General features: G+C 48.7%; 1 protein-coding gene across 2 annotated transcripts in view; it reads right to left on the bottom strand.

Annotated features, from left to right (window-relative positions):
* Positions 1-11,366, bottom strand: part of SLC1A7 (solute carrier family 1 member 7) — a 46,144-nt gene extending 34,778 nt beyond the window's left edge. Inside the window, exons 1-2 of one of the 2 annotated variants that reach the window (XM_065896435.1) lie at positions 11,190-11,366; positions 4,611-4,690 (exon numbers count right to left, since the gene is read on the bottom strand). In XM_065896435.1, coding sequence (XP_065752507.1) covers positions 4,611-4,690; positions 11,190-11,366 — 257 coding nt within the window. The remainder of the gene's footprint in view (positions 1-4,610; positions 4,691-11,189) is intronic. The other variant, XM_065896444.1, reaches the window with a different exon arrangement.
* Positions 11,367-13,487: the final 2,121 nt, after the last annotated feature.

The raw sequence follows: 13,487 nt of genomic DNA on the forward strand, positions 1-13,487 counted from the left end.
ATTCATTTAACTAACAACACTGTGTCCATCCAGGGTTAAAAGCAGCATCAGGCATGGAGACAGGCCATCATCACTAGTTACCAGTAAATGAAGAGCTGGGAGGATTTTGCAGAAGAAACTTGATCTAGGTCTTGAACACAGAGGGGGACTTAGCTAATTAAGAGAAAAGGACGTTCGTGGGAGGGGAGCAGCATGAACAGAGGTGGTATGTGGCACGCTTAGAGGCTAATGAGGTGACCAGCCTGATGCCAGAGGCTTGGCCTAGGGAAGGGTGGCAGGTTCTACTGGAAGAGGTGGGAGCATTCAGAGTCATGGGTGCCAGGCTTTGGGGCCCAGGCTTGCAGGTTATTGGAACTGAAGCAAACGTGCCTTGATGTGTATCCTCCCACTGCCCTGGAGCAATTTACACTGCAGGAAACCTCTGTCTCCTGGTGGGGGGTACAGCTTGGGGGCCCTGGGGACCGAAAAGCAGCAGTGCTCATGCCAGGCTCTTCAGCTATCCAGCCAGAAGCCCTGATCCCAAGACATCAGGGTTTTTCGAACACTTGTGGAGCTTTTAAACCTGTTTGGGCCCTTTGGCAGTTCTGGTTCAGTAGGCCCGGCATGAGACCTGACGTCTGAATTTCCAGAGTAGCTTTGGTGACTCTGCTCTGTCCGGAGTGACAGCCGCCACACCAGAGTGGCTGCTCCTTGAGGATACGGATGCCCCGCCCTGGGCTGGCCAGGAGCAAGAGATCAGGTGACCGTGAGCGATGGATGGATGGATGGATGGATGGATGGATGGATGGATGGATGGATGGACGGATGGATGGATGGATTATAGACCAGTTGAAGCTAAAGGAATGAGGGAGGGCTCAGGGATGGAGCGGTTTGGAGCTCAGAAATGTGTCATTTTCCCCCAAGAAGGTTTACTTCTCCCTTAGTAGGAAAGTTTTAAAGCACTTCAGTTTTTCAGTGACACGGTTGCTTTGAACCAGCCAAAATTGTATAATAAACAAATGAAACATATGCGCACACACTGGCTTTTCTCAAGTTAATACCACATTTCGTTTCCAGCCAAGAGAAAGCACTTGAGTCTGGTGGTGAGAGACCAAACCTTTGAGAGCCAGGACCCAGAGAGCTGGATGGGCCCAAAGTCACTGGGTAACCTGGGTAAACTGAGACTCAAGGTAAGGGTGCTTGCCCCAAGATCACGTGATTTGGGGAGAAGCAGGTCTGGGACCCAGGCCTTTGACTCTGACTTTAGGATTTTAAGTTAAATAACTTGCCCAAGGTCACACAGCAAGGAAATGGCAGGGCCAGGATAGGAACCCAGGTCTGTCTGACTCCAGGGTTTACTCAAGGGCCTCTGCCTTAGAGGCATTTCAGTTCTGAGTAAGAGGCAACGCCCTGGCAGTAAGTAAGGTCAACAATAAAGGACGATTGGGACTTCCCTGGCGGTGCAGTGGTTAAGAATCCGCCTGCCAATGCAGGGGACACGGGTTTGAGCCCTGGGCCTGGAAGATCCCACATGCCGTGGAGCAACTAAGCCCGTGCACTACAACTACCAAGCCTTGCGCTCTAGAGCCTGCGAGCCACAACTACTGAAGCCCACGCACCTAGAGCCCGTGCTCCGCAACAAGAGAAGCCACGGCAATGAGAAGCCCACGTACCGCAATGAAGAGTAGCCCCCGCTCGTCGCAATTAGAGAAAGCCCGCGCACAGCAACAAGGACCCAATGCAGCCAAAAATAAATAAATAAATAAACAAAAAACACAATAAAGGATGGTCAAGCTGCCTAACAATATTGCAATACAACTGGGGAAAAGGGAAACAACAAAAAAGAGTCCTGTGCTTCCTGCATCGACACGCTTACTTGGCTGTCATGTAATTATTTATTTTCTCATCAGTCTCCCAGGGCAGGGCCATGTACCAGAAAGCACAGTCCATGGCTGCTGAATTCATTAATCCGCTTGGCAAGTATTAATGAGCACCTATGATGAGCCAGGCATTTGGTGTGAAGGCCAGAGTGGAACCTTAACAGAGTGTTGTATCTGCCTTCACAGAGTTTACAGTCCAGTGGAAGATAAACAGGTTAACAATTGAATCCATACAGAATAACAGCACAAAATGAGTGCTGTGCAGGAAAAGGAAGTGGGTATGCTGGGGGAGAGTGAAGGTGGTGGTGAAGGGGGACAGGTTGGGAGGGCCTTTCTAAGGAGGCGACATGGAAGTTGAGATCTAAAGGAAGAGGAAGGAGAAGACGTGTAAAGCATTGAGGAAGCGTGCTCCAGGCAGAAGGGACAGCATGTGTGGAGACCCTGAGACGGAGGAAGGGTTTGGTCTGCTTAGGAAACTAAGAGGTCTGGGGACTGGAGTGAATGACGCATGACATGAGGTGGGGCACAGGCAGGGAGGATCCTGCAGGGCCTCCAAGGTTATGTTATGGATGCAAGGGTTTATTCTAAATACCATGGGAGCCACTGAAGGGTTTTAGGTGAATGAATGGCATGGCCCGCTTGGCTTTTCACAAGATCATTCTGGCTACCAGGTGGAGAACAGATGAGAGGGGAAGAAAAACCAGAGCCAGGAGACCAGTGAGGTCACTGTGGAGTCTGCCCTGTGGTAGGGGTGATGCTGGGTTCTAGTTGGGGGGAAGAATCAGCTGGAGTCGCTGCTGGAAGAGCTGAGGGTGGGGGAAGAGAATAAATACGGAGGCTTGAATAACGGGGTAGGTGGAACTGCCGCTTACTGACAAGCAGAACACAGGAGAAGGAACTGGTTTGCGGGTAAAATCTCAAGTTGGTTACGCTAAACTGAAATCCTCGTGAGACATCAAGTGGCAATGTCAGGTAGGTAGTTTGAGTGGCACTCAGAGGGGAGGTTGGGGAGGGAGATCTATATTTGGAAGGGCTGGACTTGTAGGTGGTATGTTAAAGCCGTGAGGACAGATGAGAAAAGGCCTGAGAAACTACAGCGTTCAGAGTTTGAGGAAAGAGAGAGAAACTCGGCTGGGGGGGTGGGGGTGGGGCAGGGAGCAGACAAAGCCGGAGAGTGTAAGGCCATAGGGAGGAGTGTTTCAAGAGGGAAGGAGTGACCAACTGCTGTATCAACTGCTGTGGACAGGTCACGCAGAACAAGAACTCGGAGTGTCCTTTGGGTCTAGCAATATGGAGCCTACCGGTGACCTTGACAGATTCCCTGACTCAGTGAATGACTCAAAAGATGCATGAAGAGGAGACAACCACAGAAGCGGGTTGAGGAGTCAGGGAAAGCTTCTGGAGGGAGGTGGCCTTTCAGCAGAGCCTTGAAGGCTGAGTCCTGAGAGACCCAACTTCTGCCTGCACAATGCCGAACTGAGCTTAACAAGGCCTCCCGGGGGCAGCAGAAAGCACCGTTACCTGGCCTCCCGGGCCGGGGGGAGCATTATCTCCACCACCCTAGAGGGAAAGGGTTAGGGTTCTCAGCAGGGAGGCTGAGAAGGCTGACGACCCTGTCCCAGGGGACAGAGCCCAGTACGTCCCCCAGGACTCAGAGGCTTGTCCACTTCCCTCCCTGCGCGCAAGTCCTGGGAAGTGAGGATTCCAAACCCACGGTCTCAGAGCAAAGGGCTCTTAGACACCATCTGGAGCCGCCAACTCATTACACATCTGGAAAATCTGAGACCTAGAGAGGACCAGGGGCTTGTCCAAGGTCACCAGCACACCAGTGGTAGAGACCAGGTGACCTCCAAGGATTTGCTGTGGCCCCACCCTAATGGGTAAAGACTGAATTCTTTTTTTTTTTTTTTTTTTTGCGGTACATGGGCCTCTCACTGCCGCGGCCTCTCCCGCGGTGGAGCACAGGCTCCGGACGCGCAGGCCCAACGGCCATGGCTCACGGACTCAGCTGCTCTGCGGCACGTTGGATCCTTCCGGATCGGGGCACGAACCCGTGTCCTCTGCATTGGCAGGCGGACTCCCAACCACTGTGCCACCAGGGAAGCCCCAAGACTGAATTCTTTAGCCTGGCATTCAAGGTCTTTCATGATCAAGCAAGAACCCATCCTCCAACTTCATCTCCCACCTGTCTGCCCTCGTACCCTGTGATCAGCCCTGTACGTTTAGCAAATAGACAGCCTCCTACAGTCCTCGCAGCAACCTTTTGGAGTAGGTGTTACTATTATCATTTTACAGATGAGGAAACGGAGGCTCAGAGAAGTCTGACCTGTCCAAGGTTCCATAGCCAGTACAGCACACAGCTGAGCCAGGATATCATCTCGTGATCATCTCCAAGGTCATCTTTTCCCCCATGTCTTGCTGCATTCACCACAAAGAACCTCTCCCTGGGAACAGTGTGTGAACTCCCTGGCCCCGAGCTACCCTGGAGTCAGGTCACGTCCTAGGACTCCAAATCACTTACTCAAGTCACTCAAATGTCCACTGAATGGGACTGAAACAACTGGTGTCACTGAATGACCCAGACTCCAGCACCTGTGCCACAGTCTATGCCCCATGAAGTCCCCAGAGTCACACCACCCAGAGCCTGCAGTCCAGCTGTCCACAGCAGGAGGAGGGCACCTACAGAATCCGTACAGAATCCTCTTCCTGCAACCCCACCCCTGACCTCCCAGCCAAACACCCGCCCCTCACCTGGAGACCACCAGCGGTAGGATCAGCATCTTCAAGATCCTCATCAAGAGCTCTCCGGGAAACTGGAAGTAACTAATTTCCTGAAAACACACCAGAAGCTGGGGTTATAGCAGGTAGTACAGACTTCACAGTCGCTTTACAATCTTCAAAGCACCATTTCATCCGTATTCTCCTGTCTAGCCCATGGACAGCAGAGTCCATGGAGAAAACACTGGCTTTGGAACCAAGCAGACTTGGATTCTAACCTTGGCCCCCTAGAAGTAGCTGCGGCCTTAAGCAAGTTCCTCGGCCTCTCTGAGTTTTTCTCATCTGTAACACGAGGGGAATAACCACTTCCCAGGGCCACTGGGAGGCTTAAATGAGAGGATGCACATAAAGCACTTGGCAGAGGGTCTGGATGAGAGTAAATGGTCAGTAATCGCAGCAGATAACAGCTCTCCCCCACCTTTTCACCATTCACCTGCCTAGCCTTGCTACGAATCGGTCTCATGTAACAGATGATAAGTGGCGAGAGGGCAGGGCTGCGCACCGTTCACACATTCATTCAGCCCGTACTTTGGCAGGCATCGTACTGGGCACCCAAGAGTGAATTAGGCACAGTTCCTGCACTGGAGGAGTTGTCAGTCTACTTGATGAAAAGACTGACTCGTAAACAGCATTTTTGAGTCAGTTTCCCTTCTGTACTGGGTTCCCTCGCCCCACACTTTCGTAAATTCTTACCCGACCCTTGAAGCAGGGCTCACATTTAAAATGCTGAAAGAGAGAGAATCCGATTGGTTTGTGAGACACCACTCTCAATATTAAAGAGCCCTTACTGGGCAGAGTTCCTGGGTCGGGCTTCCTCCTGGGCTGCTGGTTCCAGCCTATCTGCCGGCCCTTGGATTAGTGCGCCAAGCCCTTGCTCAGTCAGCTCTCGCCAGAGTAACCGGTCACATGACTGGAACCTAACAGCGGAAGAGGAAGTACCCCAAAGCCCAGTCAAGTTTGAATTTCGGATAAACAACAAATATTGGTTCTTTACTTACACTAAAAATTATTTGTTGTTTATCCGAAATTCAAATTTAACTGGATGTGCTCTTTTAAAACTTTTACATTTAACTTAGTTCAATTTTGCTATTTCTGGCAATGCTCGCTTGAGTCCACTTTCCTCAGAGGGTAAGCTTCTGGGTGAGGCCAGTACGTGGACTTGCAAACACCATCTGACTTAAATTTTTGTACTTGTAACTTTTCTTTTTTTTAAACACAAAGCCAAACATAACCCTTGGTTACTGGCCTGATGCTTTGAAAAGTCGCAAATTATAGAATGTTGGTGCTGAGAAGGGGTTTTACAGATCTCCTAGTTCAGCTGACAACACATTTTACAGATGAGGGAGCTGAGCCAGGAGAGGGAGGTGATTTGCCCGCAGAGTGAGTTAGTGACAGTGCAGGACCGGAAAACAGGCCTCCTAGTCCCCTTCTGTTACCATTTCCAACACACCAGAAAATCAACTTTTAAAAATTTACCCAAAAAAAAAAAAAAAAAAAAAAAAATTTACCCATCGTGGCTATGTCTTTTGAATTAATTTTAATCCCTGTGTATCTTCTTTAATTTAGATAGCACTATAATGATAAAAAGGCAGCCGTTCCTCACCCATCTCTATGCTTAACTCCAACTTCCCAGGAGTGACCATCCCCAACTCCTCTAGCTGTTTTTCCTTTAGTATTGTTATTTGTAAATAATATGGTTATAATGCTATTTCGAGATATATCTTTTTGACATCTATTAACTTCCCTACCATGACAGATGAGGGCTTAGATCTTACTCCTTTTTTCCTCCTACCATTTCACCATTATATCAATTTTTGGTTAAACTAATTGTCAAGGTTTAAAATATTTTGATCACAAAATATTGCTCACTGTTGAGCCAACCATGCCTCCTTTCTGTACAACCTTCAGTTTTTCCCTGAAGTTAAGAATTGACTGATTTTTCATTTACCTTGTTTTCTGTGAGCCACTCGTTAATTTCTTCCAAGTGTTTTAACATTGTTTTTTAAATGTCTAACAATAGTATTTTCTATATACTCAAACACACAGGTCCGTTTCTAGGCCCCTGGGACCACAGTGCAAGAGCTCTCCATCCTCTTGTTCCAGGTTGGACAGATTGCTCTCTAGGCCCAGTGGTTGTCATGGGTCTCTTCTTCGCTGTCATTCTGGGACTTTTTCCCATATCGGAACCCTTCTTTCCTGGATCCCTTGCCTTCTTGGCTTCTTTGTTTTGCTGGAATATCTCCTTTGGTAGCTTCCTAGTAAGCGTGAACGGGAGAGAAACTTCTGAGTCTTACGTAGTAAAAATTTTTTATTCTAGCTTTAACTCTGATAATAGATTGGCTATATATAAGACTCTTAGTTTAAAGAATTTCCCCTCCAAATTTCAAAGGTGTTTCCTCTTTGTCTTCTAGATTCCAGTGTTGCATAAGATGTTGGGAGCCTTTCCTATTCTTTACATTAGACCCAGTTTATTCCCTCAGAACCATTTAAGGATCACCTGTTTATCTCCAGTTTTTCTGTACTTTTCATGAAGACGTACCATGGTATGAGATTTTCTCCTTTCTTTTTAAAAAGTTCATAGTGCTGGGGTTTCCCTGGTGGCGCAGTGGTTGAGAGTCTGCCTGCCGATGCAGGGGACACGGGTTCGTGCCCCGGTCTGGGAAGATCCCACATGCCGCGGAGCGGCTGGGCCCGTGAGCCATGGCCGTTGAGCCTGTGCATCCGGAGCCTGTGCTCCGCAACGCGAGAGGCCACAACAGTGAGAGGCCCGCGTACCGCAAAAAAAAAAAAAAAAAAAAAATTCACAGTGCTGTGCATACCTTTTACTTCAGAGAAATGTTCTTGTTTTCTCTGTGAAATTTTTCTCTCCATTTTTTTTCTGTTAGCTCTCTTTAAAACTCTTATTAGTAACTTGAATGTTAGACATTCTAATTTTCTTATATGTTTCTATTTTTAGCTCATTTTGTTTTATCTTCTGGGAGAGTTCTGCAGCTTTATCCCAGCTATTGATATTTTTATCTTGGCTCATCTATTTTTAATTTCCCAAAGTTCTTTCTTGTTCTCGAATCGTTTCTTCTTTTTGCACCCTGTTCTATTTTATGGTCACTGTACCTTCTCTCATATCTTCAAAGAACTTGAGGAAAGGTTTTAAGAGTTTTTTTCTACTCCCTGCATTGCCTCTGCTTCATTAGAGACCTACTGTTCTGTTCGTTTGGTCTTCGGCTTCTGCTTGTGTATAAGTGTGACACACTAAACTGCTGTGTGCATGAGTGGGACTTGTCAACTGATGGTTCCTCAAGGAAGGCTAACAGGTGAAGATGTAGCTTTTTCACTGGGGGGAGGGTGAGATGGGGAGAATTCCCCTTCACAGCAGAATTTGGAGATCTTTCCTCTGAGGCTTCAGTGAGACAAGTCCCTTCCTGCCTCTGGCTGTGTGTGGGGTGGGAGGTGGGGGGATGGGCTGTACTTAAGCCCAGCTGACAGCAGTCTTGTGGGGACCCCCCGCTCAAGATGCTGATGTCCACTAATTCACCTGAAGCATGCGCCTCACCACCTCCCCTCCCCCAATGCTTACAGGTGGGCCTAACATCCCTAAGTCAAGCTTCTCTGGTTCCTTGGGACAGGCAGGGGATAGAGTTAGTGGATGAGGGGTCCCCTGATTACATGAACTGTAAGGGACCTAGGGGTCGAACTGCTCCAGTTACAAAATTCTAACCAACGTCCCTGATTTCAGCTGCATGCTTAACCCTTGCCTCCTGCAGCGCCTTGCACTTTCAGGTCCAGAGCCCTTCTGGAGTTCTCCAAGACAAACTCAGGTGGTATCTGCTGTCATTCTGCTTCTACAGACACAAGATTTCAGCTTTCTGTGCTCTACTAAATGAGATCATTCAACTCTATCCACTTCCCATCCAGGAATTATTGTCATTCCTCGACTTCTTTTCTCCGTTGTCTCCGTTTCTATTGTCTTCGTTCTTGGGAGTTTATATTTTTAAACAATTCCATTACTACAATTTTAGTGGTATCCCAGGAAGGAAAGAAAAATGGGTACAATTATAAATTCATCATGATTTAACTGGAACTCTCAAAATGATCTATATTTTTAAATGAGATACTTATTTCCAAAGATAAATCTTGTGATTTTGTAAGTTCTTTTCACAAATAGGACATTCTACCATTTTGCGTATTGTTTATGATTTTTGCCTTGTTGCATAAGCTTACGAAATAAGAAGGGTTTGGTTTCTGAGTCACAGGCAGAGATCAAATAAACAACTCCTGGATTTCAAAATAAGATGCTGAGAAAGCCAATCTCTGACAAGTAATTGTTCTAAGACTCCACATCCTTCCTTCAATTTATCTGGCAGGTTAATCCAGACCAGAACATGTTAGCGCTTCCAAACAGATGGGGAAGGCAGCTTTGGCAAAGGAGGCGCCAGATGAGTTTGGCTTTTAAGAATAGGCATTCCAATTTGTTTTCACAAAATAATCTTCCTGCGAGAAATATATTTTAGTTGCTGAGGAAAATTAAAGAAAGTGGCTTGCAAATTGTTTCTGCCGTTGCCAATTTAATTCAGGCATTAGTTGAGGGTTCTCTCTGTGACACTGAGATAGGCTCACCTTTTGGTCCAAGAAAGCCCATGTGATAGTCAGCAAGTCAAAGGCTGATGGGAGAAATAGACTCTGAACAAACAGCTCTGAAGCAAGACCTCCAGCAGCTGGGTTCCAGTGGAGGGATGAGCACGGGGTGAGTGTGGGAGGAGAGTAGGCAGATGTGGGTAGGTCTGGAAGAATTTTCATAAGATACGGGATTTATGAGGCGGTTCTTGACGTTGGTAGGACTTGGACAGGTGGGTAAGGGAGGGAGGAGTAAAGTAACACTCACTAAGCACCTGCTGTATCCAGGCACTGATGAATCCTTGTTTACTCCTCACAGCAATTCTAGCAGACATACAGTCCCACCCTCCTCCATTTTACAGATAACGAAACTGAGCTCCAGAAAGGAGACAGGAGTTGGCCTAGGGCCACACAGCCATTCACTAGTAGAGTCCAAGTTCCGGGTTCCTCTGACTCCAGAGTCTATGCTTCTCCCTAAATAACTGATAGCACCTTAACAGTGTAACTATAGTAATAGCGGGCTCGATTCCCAGAGAGGCGTGTTTTCCTTTTAATGGAAGACGAAATCCGATACCTTGAGCCCCATTGTAGAGAACATATTAGATATCACTGAACTGCAGGAAGAGGAATATTATGAAATAAGGAATCTTCCAGGAGCCCACTGACAAAAACTCTCCTTGACCAAACTTTAGACCGGCCATTCTGAGCCCTCTTTTCAACTAAACCTCATCCTTTCTTCGTCCTGCTTCACCCATTTGTAGCGAAAGCCCTGCTAAGTCAATTTAGTGAGAATCCTCCCAACTCTGCCTTCAACAAAGACCTTGTTAGTGGGTTTAGCAAGACTCCCCCTCCCCTATCCTTGATGTCTCCTCTTAGTAATTTTCTAGTCACTGACCTCACTGTGCTCATTGGCTGTAAATCCCCAGCTGCAGTGGCCATATTTGAGTTGCTCCTGATCGCTCTCCCCTGTTGCCATAGTCTTATCACCTATCACAGTAGTCCTGAATAAAGTCCTCCTTACCGTTTAACAGTGTTAGAAAAGTTTTGCCTTCGACAGCATGAGTGCCCCTCCGTCTCCCGCATGAGATGAGCGCTAAGTGAGAAGAGGGCCCTTCCCCAGGCAAGGCATCGTCACCCTTGCAGTTACACAGGCCAGAACCCTGGGGGCCCGCATTGCCTCCCTGTCCCCCCAACCCCACATCCAATCAGCCACCACATCCTGAAGCTACCTCTTTGGGAAACAGTTCTCAGATCTGCCCTGCTCGTCCCCACTGTCATGTCTCACCCCTCACCTGGCCCCCTGCCAGTCCCGCCATGACCCCATCCTCCACTCAGCACCAGAGGGATGTCTCTAAACTCAGGTCTGACCATATCATGGCTCAAAGCTTCTCGTGGTTGCCCCAAGCCCGTGCTCGGTGGTGGGATCTAGAGGCCTGATGGCCCCTGTGCTCTAGCCCCTGCCTCACAGCGTACGTTCCAGCTGCTGTGAACAGCTTGCTCCACCTGCCCCCGCCCCCAGCCCCCCGCAAACCTTTCATGCCACTTTGCCTTGCTTCTGCTGTTACCTCTGCCTAGAATGCCCATTCCGGCTCTCTGCCCATGAGCTGCTTTAGGAGGTATTCTCTGATGCCTGCTTTGCATGCTTATAGGATCCCATTCTGCCCTACCCTACAGCTCTTAGCCTGTGGTTATTCCAAGAAGGCATCCTTACCTCTCTTTCACCTGGAGATGCTGGTGTGAAACCACTTCCTCTCTCACTCTAGTCCTGCAATGAGTTTATCACACCCACTTCACAGAGGAGAAAACTGGGACCCAGAGAGGCAAAGTGACCCACTGTCATGTCATCAGGGAGCCATGGAGTGGGAATGTGACCCCCAGATTCCTCAGGCCCACCCAGCCCTCCGAGATGGGGACCCGTGATGTCCCGCATGGCTGGCTGACCTGTGGTGAGAGGTGCCGGGTCCTCAGGAAGAAGCCGAGGAGGCAGCCCACGGTGACAGAGAGCACAGACAGGATGAGCAGTCCATTCCGCCTGCACACATCCCGCCCTCGTGCCAGGATGGCACCCAGCACCATGGCGAGCCCAGCCTGCTGGCCCAGGGCACAGCACCATTCCATGCACGGGAGGCCAGCCCGGGCACAGGGTCCTGGCTGGGGGCTCTGGCTCCTCAGCCGGCAGGTGGTCAGGGTTGCTAAGCGCTAGTTGCCAGCCCCACGGCCATGGCCCGCATGGTTGCCCCAGAGGGAGGCCACAATCCTATTACCAACTGCATCATTAGGAGCCGGGAGCAGATTAGAGCCTGGGAAATTAGAGCAGGCCATGTGGTTGGGGGATCAGACCTCAAAGCCAAGTGCTCCTTTTAGAAAGGGGAGGGGACAGGGGACTGGTGGGAGGAAGAAGAGAAACATTTGTTTGGTTGGTTTGATTTTTACCTCCACTTCATTCCAGAAAGCATTGAAGGCAAGGCAATAACTGGCAATAATAAATAACAATAGACTAGCAAAATAATGAATAACTAGCAATGCTAGCCATCGTCAGCATTAAGCATTTATTGTACACCAAGTGCTGTTCTAGACACACATTACTTGTATTAGCACATTTAATCCTAGCACTAAACCCAAGAAGGAAGTACTCTAAGTGTCATTTTACAGATGAGGAAACTGAGGCAAAGAGAGGTCAGGAAACGAGCAGGTTGTGTGGGAGTCCTGTTCCAGTTGCATTACCTGTGTGAACCATGGGGAATCACCCCAACAACCCCAGGGTTCCAACCTTCATTTTACTGAAAGTAAAATGAGATTGAGACCCCAGGAGCCGGAGTCCCTTGGCCATGGGACTCTGGCCAGAGCTAGCAAGTAGCAGAGTGGAAATCAGGCCTACGTTGTTTGGTTCCCACCACGTGTCCAGGTGGATGGGTTCAAAGGTGCTTCCCAGTATTGTGGGGAATGTAGGATCTGAGTCCAGTGGACCCGAGTTCAAACTTGGGCTGTGTTACCCGTTGTGAGGTATGTCCTTCAGGGCTGCTTTAAGCCTAAAACTGGGAACCCTGTAGGTTCTCAGGGCTTATTATTTTTAGAGACGACAGTGCCCAAGGGACCTACATTCAAGTGCCAGCTCTGCCATTTACTAGTTGTGTGATCCTGGACCAGCCATTTAAGAGCACACTGCCTCAGTGTGTTCTTTCCCCAACCAAGCAGACATAATAATAGCATCTAATTTGTTAGGACTGGTGCAACATTCCATCCAGAGAACATTTGTGAAAGCAGGAATGAACTGCAACATGCCAAGCAGGGAAATGGCTGTTAGGGTCACCATCTATATTTAGCGTTTTTAGATAAAGGTGTTTTTTTGTTTGTTTTGGGGGGGGTTGTTTGCTTGTTTTGTTTTGTTTTTTGCTATTTCTAGTGGCCTGGCCTGCCCTTTAAAGCCAGAGGGAATTAACTCTCGTCTATTTCACCAGGAGTCTGTAATCTCATTAGGGGCAGTCAGATGACAGCAGGGAGCTCTGTCTGTGGGTCTGTGGTGGGCGGTGTGTGCACAAGGCTGCCTCCCCTGACAAAGGGGACAGGGCCAAGAAAGTGCCAGTGGTCTTGGTGGAGGGGACTGCAGTGCAGGCCCCGAAGCCATGGGCAGAGCCCCGAACTGGGAAGGGACCCTCAGATTCTGGTCTCAACCAGCTCTGTGACCTTGCCCTCTCTGGACCTCAGTCCTGCCCTCCTTAGAATGAGAGAAACAGCCTAGGTGCTTTCTAAGGATCCCTTGGTTAAACGAGCCAACCTTCCAAATCCCCTGCTCTTTGCCAGTAGCTTTGTGGGTGTGGGGATGGATATAGGCTCTGAGAGTGATTTTTTTCCCTCCAACTCTGACTCTTAAAAGCAAGAAACTACTGATGCACCTTCAACTCCAACAAATGCCTCATTTTCCGGTTGGCCAGGTGGATTAGCTGCTGTCTAAAAGAGAAAACATTCTGAGTAGATATTTGGATTTGCACTTAATGTTCAGGCCTGGCCTTTAGCCGTGAAGTAGGTGAGTTTGGCTTTTGCATTTCAGTTCCAAGACTCTGGATCCCATGGTGCCCTCACAACTGTCCCTGCCTGCCTCCTGTCCCTCACACTGTGACATGACCACCTCCCAGGCTCCAGGCCTTTCCTTCCGTTGCTCCCACTGTCTTCAACAGGAAAGTTACAATTCATTCAAGCAAATGTTCTTATAGCACCATCTCATGTCATCCCTCCTGGGTA

This window comes from Phocoena phocoena, chromosome 1 (assembly GCF_963924675.1).
Source record: "Phocoena phocoena chromosome 1, mPhoPho1.1, whole genome shotgun sequence".
Lineage (NCBI taxonomy): Eukaryota > Metazoa > Chordata > Mammalia > Artiodactyla > Phocoenidae > Phocoena > Phocoena phocoena.